Below are 16,016 nucleotides of genomic sequence, written 5' to 3'. Positions count from 1 at the left end.
CCCAGCGTCAAGCCCTGGACAAAACAACCCCCCTTTACACCCCTGCTCTGCATAGCAACTGCGGCAGCAGCATTCAACATGAGTGTTAGGAGGGGAAAAAACACAAGAAGAAACTCACAAGTGCCATTTAAAAATTGACAAATGGAAATTGCTGTGGATGTGGTTGGTGGTGCTAGGGGAGTAGCTGCCTTGTGTAGCAAAACGTTATTTCAGGGTGAAGGAGCCACTCTGAATAAGTCAGCTATGCTTAAAACAAATCAGGCATGAGCTGACAGAAAGGACAAAGGATAAATTTTTTATTTTTATTTTCACCCCTGGGGTACATAAAAGACTGGTGTGGTTTTATACTGTAAAAGAGGTAACAAGTTTGCTTTTTTCTTTCTTTTTTTTTTTTACTGCAGTGGAGGTGCACATGCACAGAACTTTTTTTTTTTTTTTTTCTATGACCACTTCAGTGAAAACAAGACATGACCATTGAGGAGAATTTGAGATAATAGGTTCTTAGCACTATTGTGGTTAATTAATGGAACAACATGGGCAGGCTAAAATGAAGTAGAATTCAGTAAACTACTTCTTTACACCAGGTCCATATGAAGAAATCTCTATTTTGGCCCCTTCCAAATGTAAGTTTATTTGAAGTTTATTAAGACCTTTTTACTTTGTTATCAGTACTGTGGTGGTCCCTTGGTTATTACTAGCTAGTACAAACGGAGATATGCACAATACAGCAATGTAATCCAGATCGAAAACAGTAAAAGCAATTGTACATTCTCTGTGACAAAACAGTAGAGATCACCTTGGCCCAAGATGATGGTTCCAACAACTAGTCCGCAGATATAGCAGTGTGAATGTGCCTCAGGACATGCCTAACCTGTAATAGCTACAGCTCGTTACCACCCACATACAATGTTCAGTGAGTGACAATTAACAGTACTATTCGAAGCACACTTCCAGACCGGAAACACACACAAGAAACTGGAAAGCAAATAGAAAGTTCCTAAAGAAAGATGTTTGAAGAAATCATTTAAATTATAAATGAGTGGAGGCCATACAGAAATCCTAACTTGATATAAATCTTTTACTCAGAACAGTAAAATTGAGGTGATCTTTTTTTTTTCTTTTTAATTCAGACCTTAACTTGATAAAGTGTGAGCTGGGCTGGACTGAAGCACAAGCAGATAAGAAGTAAAAGCAGCAAGTGGCAGTGCTTGTATTTGAACTCAGGATAGTCCTTAGCTCTAACCAAATGCCCTACACTAAAATATGAAACTCTTTTCACAGAGATGCAACTATTTAATCTTTTTTTTTTTTTTTTTTTTTAAATAAAGGACCTGTAGTCTTTAAACTTTACAGCACTACACAACTAATAGAAAGAGATCAAAAATAATGTATTGATTGCACCATCAGTGTAGTTATGCTGTATTAGACAATGATTAAACCAACGATTGACCAACTACATGACTGCTCATGTGTTTTCTTTAAAAGATTTATTTAAAAAAAAGAGAATACAAAAACTTACAGCTGCAATTGGCCTTGGCAGAAAAAAAAAAGTCACAGGCTTGTTTTCAAACTTAGGGCCTTATGGCTTTAGGTCCTTTTTGTTTGTGAATCATTGGGTGAAAACTGGCTCTTTCTGTTGAAGTTTTTTTCTATGTGGTCACAAAGATGATGGAGTTACTTGTTTTGTAAACTTTGAACACTTTACAATGAGAAACTGGGCATGTGGGGGATGCTAAAGTTCTACGACACCTGACACATGATTCTGCTCAGATTTGCCCAGGCATTGCGGTTGGTACCTGGATGACAATAAGCATGATGCACATCCTTTTTTTTTTTTTTTTTTTTTTTTTTTTTAAAAAGAAAAAAAATAAATAAATAAAAAGAGAAAATGATAGCAGACCTACACCTCTCCCCTTACACTGCGTGTGACAGCCCTAATTAATCGTCCGAGTCGGTGTCGTGGCGGCGCTTGTGCCCACGTGTGTGAGGGGAGCTGGTCGCTTGCCGGCTGTCGAGGTGCTGAGCCTTGCGGGCCCCTGGAGGAGGGGACCCCCTGCTGGAGGACGAGTCCCTGTCGTTGCACTGCCGCTGCCGCCTGCCACTGGGGGGGCACCGGCGCTCAGCCTCCGCTGATGAATGGCTGTCACCACGACCGGCACCAAACTGCCGTGAGGATGATGGATGATGGGCCTTTCTCCTCCTGAGTCATACACACACACACACACACAAAAAGAGAAATGAATGAGTCAATGAATGAAAGAAAAGAAAGCATAGAAAACAGGTCAATATGTCTTGTTAGTAAAACTGCCCCCTCCTCAGCACAATAGAGAACAAACACAAATGATAGGTACTTAGGCAAACCACTTCACGTCAGATATTTCTAAAGTAACGAATGGCACCCTGCTAGAATGGACTACCCACATCATCCAAAACAAATGTGGATTTTCTAGCAGTTCTGAGGAAGCACAAACATTTATTTATGCAGGCTGCTCTTTTATAGTCCTCTCAGTTTTTTTTGTTTTTGTTTTCCAGTACAAATAAAAAAAATGATGTAAAACAATTGGACATACAGTAGACCCTCACCGAGCAAAATTTAAAAGGAATAAAATTTAAAAAAAAACAAGGAAAGGAGAGATCAGCATTGCAATTTTGCTGCACAGCTTGTCTGCCTCCCCTCCCCAAAAACTTTAACTAACAACTACATCTCCCAGAATACAATGTCTTCTGTTATTAGGGAACTGTACACAAGAAAAAAAACAACCCAACACAAATTATCCAATCTCTGGCTAGCCCTGTTGTCTTTGCAGCCAATTCTAGTAAGAATAAGAACATTTGAAGCTACACAAGTTGACGCATAAATACCCAGTTCAGCTACAAATCCAACTGGAGCCACCGTTAGAGGCGACCACTAAAAAAAGGTGCCTATAATATTAAATGAACTGTTATATAACATAGTAATGCATTATCTTATTTTGTTTATTTGTATGGTTTTATATTGAAGTTTTAACATGTTCATATTTAAAAATGTAATGAACAATAATACAGTATCGGTAAGTTACTTTCATCTGTCTGTGCCCAATATGACAAGGAAATATAAGGAGAGAACGGTCAGATTATTCAGCTTACACAAAACCTAAGCAAATTCAAATTTCTTAAAATGTACAGGTTGGTCTTTTAATTTTCAGGATCAAAATATCAATATGAAAAGGTCATTATCTTTGTTTTTCATCAAAATAGGATTCTCTTCAAAACCAAGTCTCTGGCTCAAAATGGACTCCAGAGATACAGTTATATGAATGTCAGTGGGTCTGGACTATGAGGCAGACCTGTAACTTCTGAACTACCGATGTAATAAAGCTACAATTTGAAATGTGGTCTTCTAATACAAGCCACCCCAATTAATGTGTTTCATTGAAATCCGAGATGGTGCAATATTCATGTCCTAATGTGTCACATAATGACCCAAAGCTCCTCCAGTTTAGGTCAGAACATTTTTTATATTATCAAAGACAGGCTGTTTTTTTTCATGTTTCTCTCACACCCTGCTTTTGCAATGGTTGGTAGATCAGTTCAACTCCATGTACATGTAAATAGTATTCAACTGTGCCAGAGTAGATGGTGCCACCTTGTGGTACAATACCGTACCACTATTTTCAAAGATGTTCACATAGGCTTGGTTTACATGCAGTTTAGAAATGATCTTTTCATTGCCATGATAATATGATGCAGCGCATACATACCACACATTAACAAATTATTTCCTAAAAAGAAAACTACACAGAAGACGCACTAGAAGTCTGTAGTGCCTTACAGATCCATCTTTTCATAGTACTTAATACAAACGAGAACACAATTGCAGATGAGGGTAGCAGGATAATATGCATTTTTAATTAAAAGAACTATAATGCATTGTGCACAATCGCTCTTTAATCAGAATCACATTGGGAAGCAATTAACCCCTACCTCAACAGAAAACAGGGGCTCCCCCTGATGTTATGATCTAAGCAGGGAGCAGCGTGTCAGTTTAATAAGCACTCCACGCTGCTGTGATGGGAGAACAATGAGCGTGCAGCTGCGCTGAAGGGCTGTGCACCAGCTGCAGACTCAGAACGTACACTTCCTAACAAGGGTCACGTACACTACATTTCCAGGTTCTGATTATTTCCTGTCATGTGCTAATGGGTGTTTATAATCATGGTGTGGACATGAGTCTGTGTAGGGGTGATCTGCTTCTAAAATAAGTAATATTAAAATCAGGAGTAACAGTAAGAAAGTAAGTTAAGTATACGTTTTGGTTAAGGCCTTAAATGGAAAAAGGACAGTCTGATTCGGATATACAGTGCTCCCCCTTTATACTGCGGAACAGGTTAGAAGGTCTCCCATTTGCCACATAATGGCATTACACTAACACTAGTATTCTCGTTATAAGGCGGGACACAAACAGCAAGGTCTCAACTATGGCTTCCGACTACAGCGTTATAAAGGGGGAGCACTGTGTGTGTATATTATATATATATAAATAAATAAACACACACACATACATACATACATACATATACACACACACAGTTGTAGTCAAAAGTTTACAAACCCCAGTAGAAATTTATAATTTCTAGAAATTTCTCAAAAACAAAAGAATCAGGAAAAATCTTTTGTAGCAAAAGTTTTGCTTTTGTGATGAAAGAAAGTTACAAGAAATGGATGTCAACAATTATTTATTTATTTCAGCAATTTTTTTTGGCAAAAATGCAAATTCAAAAGTATTCATACCCTTTGATGCTATGCTAGTATTGTCTACAAGATGCTAGAAAAATCCATTATCAAGAAGTACAAGACTCATGGTACTGTCACAACACTCCCTCCTCTCACAACACTCCCTCAGTCTGGAAGAAAGAAGGTTCTTTCACCAAGAACAAGTAGAAGAATTGTGAGGATGGTTAATAACAATCCTTGATAAGCATACGTTCCTATAATAATTTTTTGTTTTTTAGTAGTAGTAAAATGTGATTGATGACCTGCTTGGAACAGTGACTGTTAAATAAAGCTTTGTTTTGCCTAAGTCCACTGCAGTTGGTGCTGCTGCAATGCAAGCTTACTGTATACAGTGTATCACAAGCAGCATCAACTGTGTACATAAACACACACACACACATATATATATATCTATATATCTATATATATATATATATATATATATATATATATATATATATAATGTTTAAATTATAAAAAGATGATTACTGTTACATAACATTTTTAAACTACATATGAACTGTTTATTCCATTTATATGGTTTACCTGTAAAATAGGATTTTCAATCAAATATAAACAAGTAGCTATGGTGACGCCACTAGTAAATTATGCAAATTAGTACCATCGCAGGTTTGAACCTTTCTTCGGTGATGTGTTTGTTCGAAGGCAAAATGTACCCTTCATATATAATATATGATTGCACTGATTAGACTGATTACAGCAGGTTTGCACCCCCTCCTGGAGAAACAGAGTAAACCTCAGGCAGGCAGAGAGTACCTTTTACGTTCATCAGACTCTGAATCAGAGGAGTAGGACGACTCTCTCTTTCGATGTTTCTTCTTTTTTTCTTTATTCTTCTTTTTCTCCTTTTTGCTCTTTTTCTCTTTTTTGCTGCTCTTCTTTTTGCCCTCAGACCTGAAGAAAATTTGACAAACATTTTACTAAAGAGGTAAGGTATGCAAACAAGGAAGAAATAAAAACAAATATCAAAATGTTAAGATTTAAAATTGTGGCACGTTTTTAAAAAAATTAGGTTTTATGCTTGCAACAATTGCTAAACAGCCAGCATAAATTGGCTTTTGTTTGGGAAACTGTAATATATGAACAGGAACCAATATATGGGGTTTGTTGAGGAACTTACTTATATATATATATAAATAACAGTTGGTTTATGAGCTATTAGCAGTTGAAGTATTTTCATTCAATGGCCTTTGATAAATAGCAGCCAGGATGTTAAGAGGACGCACTTTTTTTTTTTATATATGCTGCGTTGTGTGCCGAGTAACATATTGATGTTTGGGGAGTGTTTGGATGCAGTTGCATTATATTGGGGATATTATAGGGAACCTCTTTGGCCCAGTTTCCATGAAGTGAAGATGCACATGCAAGTAAAAACTTTCGAGAATGTTGTTTCTGGCCAAAAGAAATGACCAGAGTCGTACATACAACCTTGCATTTCATAAGTTTGGTATTTGACCAAGATGGTTTATAAAAATGTTCCAAAAACTGCTTTCTGCATTCTGTGAGAATGTCAGATTCTCAGTCGTGTAAATTGTTCTATGCTTGGAAGCCACACTTTCAGGGACGTTTCTCTAAATACAGCATGAAAACATTTATTTGGCATGAAAATGCTGGAAGGTGAGGATACATCTTTATTTGGCTCATCCAAGATGTCTCAAGTGAAAAAAACACACACATGGAAACGCTTCTGTGTTGTACAAGCCCATTTTACCTTGGGCTTTCTGACTCTCTAACATCTAGTTCCCTCTTGTGGCTAGAAGTCTTTTGGCTGTCTTCTACTTTGTGATGCTGTAAAACAAAATAAAATAATGTATTTACAACTGCAGGATCCATCCTTCATACAAAAGACAGTACATCTGGTATAACTCAAAACATCATCGGCTGGTTACACAGAGCACAATTAGCACAAATCTGGGATGACCCAATGTAACTTTAGGCAAGATAAATCCCAGATTAGTGGTAACCAGAGTCTATGAAACCAGCTATAAATCATAACATACTCAATTAAAATAACCTTTTGACTTTGGCTTAGATACTGCTTATTGAATTGTATTTTTTTTAAAATCACGTTTCTTTTTTATATTACTGGACATCTGGCAAATTCTGGCAAAAATCTGGTTTTTAAAAGCCACTTAAGAGATAACCAAAAGATACCTTGTTTCTTCTTACAATTTGACAGGTAGTCCTACAAGCAGTTACTGACACAACAAATACAGTTAGTGTTGCAGGACAGGCTGTAAAGTTTACAACAAAACACACTACAGAGGTTCAAATTACATCTGCAAGCTGTAAAGAAACAAAAAGCATAGTACAGTGCTACCCCGTTCTAACGCAACCTCATAGTGCGGAATCGGTTAGAACACGGTAAGGTCATGGCTCCCATTTCTCGCATAATGCAATTTGACTCTCAAACGTTGGGTTTTATTGTTGTTCTACATTACAATATTTAAATCCATTTAAGTTGAAACTGGGACATATAGTACTTATAAAGCTTCCGTGCTTCCGCTGTATTTTTTTTTTCTGAAAGTAAAAACAAACTGTCCGTTAATGTTACAAAACAAATACGAAACAATACAAACGCGTATAAATGTTCTTGGATTCTCTGTTAATTATTTACAGTATGTATAATAAAAAATATACAATTTAAATAAGAGTGGAGTAAACTTTACACTGGTGGAATATGACTTTCTATTACACTGTATATATTGTAACAAGGGATTTATACTGTTAAATGACTGGTCTACGGACCGTGTGTGTGTGTGTGTGTAAGCAGGGAAGTGGTAAGCTTGCCTCAGCCAGGATTGATTGACATCCGGGCAGACGGGGACATGAAAGCCCACATCAACGCGGACAGAGCTGACAGCCGAGTCAGACAAGTTGCTGTGTGAATGTGCAAGACTTGTTTGTTGTTTTTGGTGTGGCCCAGATGACGGGCCAGGATAATCGTCCCAATAAACCGTGTATTTTAGTACCTGCAAATTGTGTGTGTCTCCTTCCTTCATTTTCCACGGTATGCTACAATATTAATTATGGACCCTGAAAACTGTGTTATAATGGGGTAGCACTGTACTTACAGTTGCAGCCTGATGTGTTTAATGCAGCGCTCCAGATAAGCTGCATACTGGGAGTTTTACGCATTGAAAATATATGAATTACGAATGATATTTAAAGCTTCTTGTATTTCGTTGGCTACCAGCTTCTCAATGGTCAATTGTGAATATACTGCATGTAGTAGCTAGAGAATGGATCATGTAAATGCCAGGACAGCTGTTGACTTGGAAAGGGAGAGCACAAGAGACTGAGAAAAGAAGATTTACAGAAAACAACTGGAACAGCCTAGTAATAGTGGAAGGAGACTCGGTGAATGCAGTAGCTACATCAAGTGTAGCAACTTCAGACTATAATATTATTAATATAAGGCAGGAATAAATGGTAGTGAAAAATACATTGATTTTTTCAGGTGGATAAAAGGAAAGGGAAGTTTTTATTATAAGTTTTTGTACAGTAGTGCAAAGTAACATTACATTTAAAATGTAAGGCTGTACTTAATGCACCCCCCATAAGTTAGCATTAAAGTACAGTATTTATTGAAAGTACTACTGACTTCAAGGATATTTTATATGTTCTAAAATATATTTTACGCACAAAGGGCTCTAAATTTGGAGTTAGCGTGCACGTAGTGAGCCTAACGTGCGTGACAAATTTAAATTTAGTGCCCCATTTACTAACAGAGAACGCATTAATTTACGTGCACAGTATTTGGCTAATTTACATACCATACCGTGCACGCTGCATGTATTGTGACCACCGTGACATCAAAAGCCCCAGCAGTCCCGGTATCTTTTGGTCAGTAGCTTATCGTGACGGTAGAGGTGGCTTACATTGACCGAAAATGAGCGATCAAAAGACACAGCACTCAGCAGCAGGACAGGCAGAGGCAACGTAAAGTGAAACTGCACTGCTTACCTTTTACTTTTACCATGTACTCCTTGTCTGATGTGACAAAAATACAGTAAAAAAAAAAAAAAAAAAAAAGCCTCTCCATTCTCCTTTAATGCATTCTAAAATTGCATTGTACTGTATCATTTTGGAATTCAAAACAACCCGCCTCTTTAATATAACATGCATATACAATATGTGCAGTCTGCATTGTATGAGTGAAGTATCGTATTTCGCGAAATGTGCACAGAAATAGATTATAAAATTACGTGTACAGATTTTTTTTTTTTTTTTTTTAAACAGCAAATATACATATAAAAGCACCGACATCAAAATTAACATCAAAGTTATTCAAGTACTTTACAATAGCTTGTGAAATGGTGTTGTAATTAACAGCCTGTATGTAAAGTGTATCTGCAGGACAGCTTTCAGTTCTCGTACATCAGGTGCATGTTCACCATTTAGGTGTTGCAAAACAAATAAAATGTGTAACCCATACTGATCATGTGCATCAGTCGACTCGTCAGTGTGACCACTGACAAGCAACCAGACTCTTTTACCAATTCCATAATCTCCTGCTTGTGATACTCGGCAACTTTAGGTAAGTATTCACGTCTCAGCTGGGCTAATGAAGGAATCTTCCCACCGTTTGCTACACTGTCTAAAGAATTTCCGTAACTTTTGGTTGTCCAATGTTTCAAAAGGGATATTTGCGCAAACAAATGCCTCTGTCAGGTCAAAATTTAATAAGTGGACTTTTGGAATACAGAAGTCACCGTTTTTTGTTTCTTTGCAAGTAAAGTGGTCGCAGTACTGCTCTGGATTTCTGCCTTTCTCGTTCGGTGAATACTTGAATCTAAATCCAATGCCTGTCAACAGACGAGTTTCAATAGTGATCTACAGCAACGTTGCAGGACATAAAGAAGAGCTTACCTCCATCGCTGTGTAAAACGTCTGCTGGATACTGCTTTACGTGATCTGCCGCAGACACATTTTTAGCCTTTTTAGAGACATCCATGTTCTTGTTTACAGTGTGTAGTATTTTAATTTCCTGCTTAGATTGCACAGTGACATGACAATCACTGCATAGCAAGTTAATGTAATTTTTTTTTGTATGCAATAAATAATTATGAAATGATTTTTATTTCTTAAGAATATTGTAAAAATCGCGGTATTGGGCTAATTTCACGATTTCCATGCAGCCTGTGAAATCGTGATTTTCACAGGGCCTTAAATATACAGTACCTACATAAACATAAAATTGGTTTGTCTATATAAGTAGGAAAGGGGAAAATTAATCTAAATATTTATTTATTATGGTTTTCATAACATCAGGCTCAAGTTTTAATCCTGTAAAATCGGTAAGCTTCACAGCGTATACAACGATAAACAAAAATTTGCCGAGATACTTCGCCTGATTTGGGTCAAAGACCCGACAGGCATTGAAAAATGCAGTTGCAGGTTGACAAAATCAGGCAGTAGAGTGCATCTGCATTTATGCTTAAATCAACTGACCGCGCTGAAAAAAATCTGAAGTGTGAACGGCTACATTGCAAAGTAAAGCAACCGAGCATCATTAGCTAAACCGTGAAAGCGTTTTTTTGGTTTTGTTTAAGGTGGAATTTCAAGTTGTGTTGGTAAAGTTCTCTACTAAAATCACAGAATCTGCATCCACTGTGACTTAATCACAGCCTTACTGATAAGAAACCATGTAAACGTGTGATTGATAATGATAACAGGGCGACATTTGAGCAGGGGTTTCTGAAGGACCCCTAAAACTGGTTACTAAGCAACTCGGCTCACAGCTTTTAGTATGTCAATTAAAATGCCACAATAAACTGTCAGTGAAATAATATTATTTAAGAACCATTAATTCGTTAAAAAAAATTAAAACAGGAAAACAGACGCATGGTATTGAAATAATATTTCATAAACGTTCAGGGACTATCCATCATTTATTTATTTAATAAATATCGTAGTATTATACCCCTTCGCCATAGCAGAACCTCCAAAATAATAGCTGCTACGGCCAAATCGTAGCAGTTAGCATCTCTGGTAACACTAAGATTCACATACAAGGAGAGGTCCTGAAAGTTCATTTATACCGTATAAATATAATAAAAATATACTTACTGTGAAGATAGATAACCCAAGCTTGGCAGCCTCCTTGTCCTGTTTAGAGAGCACCACTTTGCTGGTACTGGATCTAAGAAAAGAAGTTAATGTTTAAACAAATACTGGATGCTAACCTTGTTGCAGAGGCATATATTGTTCTGGATTTGTGTTTATAGATGTAGCATCGAACAATCATGCCCAAGAAGTGAGTGTCTCATAGTGTATTATTTATTAATAATTATTATTATTATTATTATTATTATTATTATTATTATTATTATTATTATTAATGTCTTAGCAACACCCTTATCCAGGGCAACTTACAATTGCTACAAAGTATCACATTGTAAAGTATCACATTTCAGAATATCACATTATAGATAAAAGCAGTTACAATAAAATCAGTAGCAAAAGCTCAAATTCAAATAAGAGCAAAAAATAGAGAATACAGTAAATAATTACATGCAAGAGCGGGTTCGACTAAGAGCAGTTAAATTATATTAAAACTATTTACTTGTACGAGTAAAGTCCAGTATGAGCACGTAGCAAGTACAATGAATGGATGAGAATGATTTCAATAAGAACAATTACAAAAAACGTGAATACGGATACCTATAAGAGTAAAGTCAAATACATGATACAGGAAGTAGTTATAATTAAGAGCAGTAGTAGAATATGGCAAGACATGGAGCAGTTCAGTGCAAGTACAAGCTGGTGCAAGAACAAGCTGATGCAAGTACTGGAACAATTGGGTGCCATATAGTCCAGTATAGTCAAGAGTTGTGAGGTTTACAAATGCTGTCTGAACAGGAGTGTCTTGAGGAGGCACCGGCAGGTGGTCAGGGACTGAGCAGTCCTGATATCCATTTACAACAAAATCATTACTTTACCATTTATGTACCCATGCTATACATTTTTGGGCAATATATTTATCATAATCCAACAGTTTTTATATTTTAATTCACATTTAAAATCAGCTGGTAATAAAACTGAGCAGCACATGACTTAAATAAGAGACACAGCAGCGTTTACCCAGTAGATATCACTGCATGTATAGTACTGTGTGAAAGGCTGTACTTTTTGAATCGCGAGTGTTCAGCATGTGAAAAAGGATTTGTCTTATAAGCAACACAGACTTGCTATCTTCTGCATCATAAAACTGAGTGAAATTAATGGCTACTGTAGGGAAAAGAAAAGGCTGAAGGGTGAATGATCTGCACACACCAGAATGCTCATAAAAAACAAAAATCGTTCCTGCAATACTGTGCTATATTAGGTCATTCCAGCCAATAAAAAAAAGGAAAATAATAAATTAGCCTTCATCCCAGGACTAATTTACAAATGTGGATTTAAACAATAAGTAAACAAAACAGCAAGTGTGAGGAGTCCTGCTGTTACCTGGAGCTCCCGAGCCCTGAAACACGGTCCACGTCCTTCAAGTCCCCCTCCGCTCCCTCGCGTCTGCAAGCGTCTGCCAGGTCCTGAAAACAGGTAGAAAGAATAGTGGATCAGCATTCTACCGAGGGGAAGCGTTTTTTATTAAACTCAAGGTCATAAACTGAAAAGCTCTTATACGCAAACGTTATTACAAACAAAAAAATGTCAGACCCTTTTCAAAGCTTTATGCTCTTTTATTGAAATAAATTCTCTTCATAACATAAAAAAAATCAAAAAAAATAAAAAACGTATGCTTGCCGGATCTTGGCTATAATAAAAGCACAGTGCATGCATGTGTTAAGAGTGCTTCCCTTCATAGCTCGGCATGCACACCTCAGTCCTGACCTAACTTTCTTATCTAAATGGTTTTAAGTAAAGCTCAACAATTTAAGAGGGTTAACATGGGGTAGTCTGTACACTGTGAGGCTGGATTATGAAATGTGTGAATCTTGCATGAACAATCCACATACAACTGCTTAGCCATACTTCTCAATAACATAGTCGAACATTACAATGCTGTCCCTACCCCTTGTCAAATCTGTTTCTTCACAGTTTACTATTAATTCATTATACAGTGAACTTTGACAAAGGCTCGAGTGTGAATGGACTAAATTACATGACAAGATTGTGACCCTGGATTCATTGTGTTATCTGCTTTTTTTGTACAAGAAAGTGGGCTAAGACCATTGGAAATCACACATAGCCATTTCCAGCAAACAGATTGAAATAACTTAAAACTAGAAATCTGGAGTCGTGTGTTTAAGAACTGTCAACATCTCACTTTGCATGCTTACCTCTTTGGTTAGGCCTGTAGGCTGTCGTGTTTGATTTTTGTAGCCTCTGGGAAAAGAAAGAAACCAGAAGAGAATTCAGAAAAACACACACAGTGATTAAAAAAAAGGAAGCTTTCAGCATGCCTTCCTTGACATACTGGTATGGTTCTCTTACTTACATCTGTTTAATTCAGTTGTGTTATCTCTGTTGCTCTTTTGTTTTCTTTACAAGTTTGTATCTTGCCAAAGAGCTTTTCCCCTACATGCTTTTGTGCCGCTACAGCAGACACCCCTGTCCCTGGTACATCCTCTCCAGCACCTCACATAATTAACCTTTAAATCGCAAATGTATTCTGAAAGTGGCAAGTGATATGCAGCTGTAACCACGACTAAATTTACACTGAATCCTTTGTGAAGAGGATGGTTATTGTTATCAAGACTGTGAAACTGTATTCAGCATACTAGCGATTCCAATCCTACCACTAAATCAGTTACGCTGCAGTAAGGATGTTTGATTTCCGTACTTCCGACAGGGTTAAATGCCCCTACCCCCAATCATTCAAAGGTAGGTCAAATTTTGGGGGAGTACTGCTCTTATGAGATAGCTTTCTTTTCAAAATAATTTTCATATACAGCACTGGTAGTAAAGTAATCATATTTAGGGTACTACTGAAGCTGTGAGACGGATTGCTCTATAAAATCCTTAGCATTCAGGATTTTTAAAGAGAAGACATACTCAGGGATACCAAGATATTAGTGAGCAAGTAGTTCAAGTTAGGTTATCTGGCAACTCCCCATCCCCAACTGAACTGCTTTCCTAGAAAAAGGAGAACATTTCAGGGTACCATTCTACTTGTGATATAGTTTGTGCATTAAAACATTTTGCATATTTTAAGAAGAGGGGATTAAGTAAGGGGTTTGAGTAAGGAAAATAGGAATACAATACCCACCCCCAGTTGTTCAGGGATACCATCATATTTAGTACTGTGTAATTAAGGGGTCTGTAAGTTATTTGTAAGTAATTGTTGTGTTTCAAGGCTGGAGAAACCATGATTTGGACTGTCAGTGTACAGAGCATTTTGTTTGGAACTGGTCTTCAATTCTGTATATGTATCTTTATGGTTTAAAATATCATTTAATAGCATCAGTCCAAAAGTACTTATCATAGTATTTTTGTGAGTCAACCCCCCAAACGATGATCCTACTCCTACAGACCATGTTGTACTGCATCCAATAACACTCAGAAAAACGACTCATCCAGTACTCACAGTGCTGCCATCATAGCCTCCTGTTCTGCCTGCCGTACAGCAGCCATCTCCTCCTCTCTGGACTTTGCTGCACTGCCCTGCTTATCTCTGGCATACCATGTAAGATCCTTGCCCTTCTGCCAACGCCCTACCGGGGCCATTAGAGAGTTCCCTGGGGACAGCACAGAGAGGTTGTTTAGTTTAAAGTACCTAACCCCCCCCCACACACACATTATTTTAGTGTGTATTACAGTGCCTCCCCTGCCGGGGGGGGGGGTCGGTCGGGGTCAATGTTAGTCTCAGTTGATACTATATTGCTAAGAACTTATTTATCCTCAAAAGAGCTGACCGCTCACCAGTGGTAAAAATTCCCTAACAAATGTTTTCTTGCACTTGCTTCAATTGATTTTGTGAGTGCTGCGCCAGCATGTCCTCGTTCTGCTAGAGAATGGTGAATACATTCGTTGTGAGATCCCTGTGTCTGCTAGTGATAAGAAAGGGTTTCTCTTTTTAAATGGCAAAATCTCTCAGTCGAGTTGCAAACTTTCGATTACCTTAACGATCACTAGGCTGAAAAACAAGCTGTCACCGTGTGGTACCATATATGAACAGTCTCTACGTCCCCCGGCATCCTCTGTCTTATTCAAAAAGACTACTTTTAAATTCAAGCGACCACAGTGGTTGTAATCTGACCGAGTGAATACATTTGAAAATCGGATAATTTCCCCCTCACCGGCCCAAAAGGAAAAAAAATTAAATGAAGCTTTAGGATAAAAAAAAAAAAGTGCGAAGTTGCAATACATCGTTTTTTAAAATATAAAGTGTTGGCTTTTCACAGTGTACACATTGTAATCACATTAGTTAATGAATTTAGAAAATAAAAAGTACGTTATTACGTTTATTTTACCATTTTTTGTTTAAGAACTACATTAGACATACTGTATACATACATCTGCTTCAAATTTGATTTTCGAATAAAAATGTAAAACTTTCTTCTTAAATACAAATCTTACCCAGGTAGTTTTCTCTGTGTTTATCGGATTTCACTTCATCCCAGTTGAACTGGTCTTGCCCACCTCTTACACCTCCAGCTCTGGATGAACCAAACATTGTTAATAATAATAATAATAATAATAATAATAATTCGGTTCAGTTCTAAACCACACGCGTCTGCTCTGTTGAGGCCTTTAAAGTCTACCGAATCCTGGTACTCTACCAGCAAACTCTAGCCAAGATTCGAGAGGTATGACACAGGCCAGGTTTTTGGAATGGAACCGCATAACAGTCTCGCGTTTTGATTGGTCCATGTCTGTCACATGAATATGTCGTCACACGAGTGGAAAAGCTTGCAGGCATTTTTAACATTGTGATCAGAGAGAGAGAGAGAGAGTGATCTGCTTTCCACAACCTTACCATTAAAATATAATGTGGTATTATGCTGTACTGATATAACAAACTATGGGTAATTACTTTATATAAATTATCATGTTATGCACGAATGTAAGAATTGGCTTTCTGTGGTGGTGTACTTTTTTCTTTCAAGTAGCATATATCTATAATCGTTTTTGCGATATATTTTAATATAAATACTCTATTGCAGTTTTGTTAGAGGATACATTAGTTTATCTCTAATGTAATCACAGTTTTACATATAGACTGCCCCTGTTTTCATTTACGTCGCAAATTCTGGGCTGCTTTGCTTTTCAGGTAATGTCCCAAATTCTTGGCCGCT

At 37.3% G+C, this 16,016-nt stretch overlaps 1 protein-coding gene across 1 annotated transcript; it reads right to left on the bottom strand.

Annotated features, from left to right (window-relative positions):
* Positions 1–1,470: 1,470 nt before the first annotated feature.
* Positions 1,471–15,553, bottom strand: c4h1orf35 (chromosome 4 C1orf35 homolog). Its single transcript, XM_034000768.3, has 8 exons — positions 15,298–15,553; positions 14,306–14,456; positions 13,059–13,104; positions 12,226–12,308; positions 10,846–10,918; positions 6,485–6,561; positions 5,530–5,667; positions 1,471–2,200 (listed from the first exon to the last, which is right to left on the bottom strand). The coding sequence occupies exons 1-8, from the start codon at positions 15,392–15,394 to the stop codon at positions 1,939–1,941; spliced, it is 927 nt and encodes a 308-aa protein (XP_033856659.1). The 5' UTR covers positions 15,395–15,553; the 3' UTR covers positions 1,471–1,938.
* Positions 15,554–16,016: the final 463 nt, after the last annotated feature.

Source organism: Acipenser ruthenus, chromosome 4 (genome assembly GCF_902713425.1).
Source record: "Acipenser ruthenus chromosome 4, fAciRut3.2 maternal haplotype, whole genome shotgun sequence".
Lineage (NCBI taxonomy): Eukaryota > Metazoa > Chordata > Actinopteri > Acipenseriformes > Acipenseridae > Acipenser > Acipenser ruthenus.
This window is presented reverse-complemented; position numbering and strand designations above follow the sequence as displayed.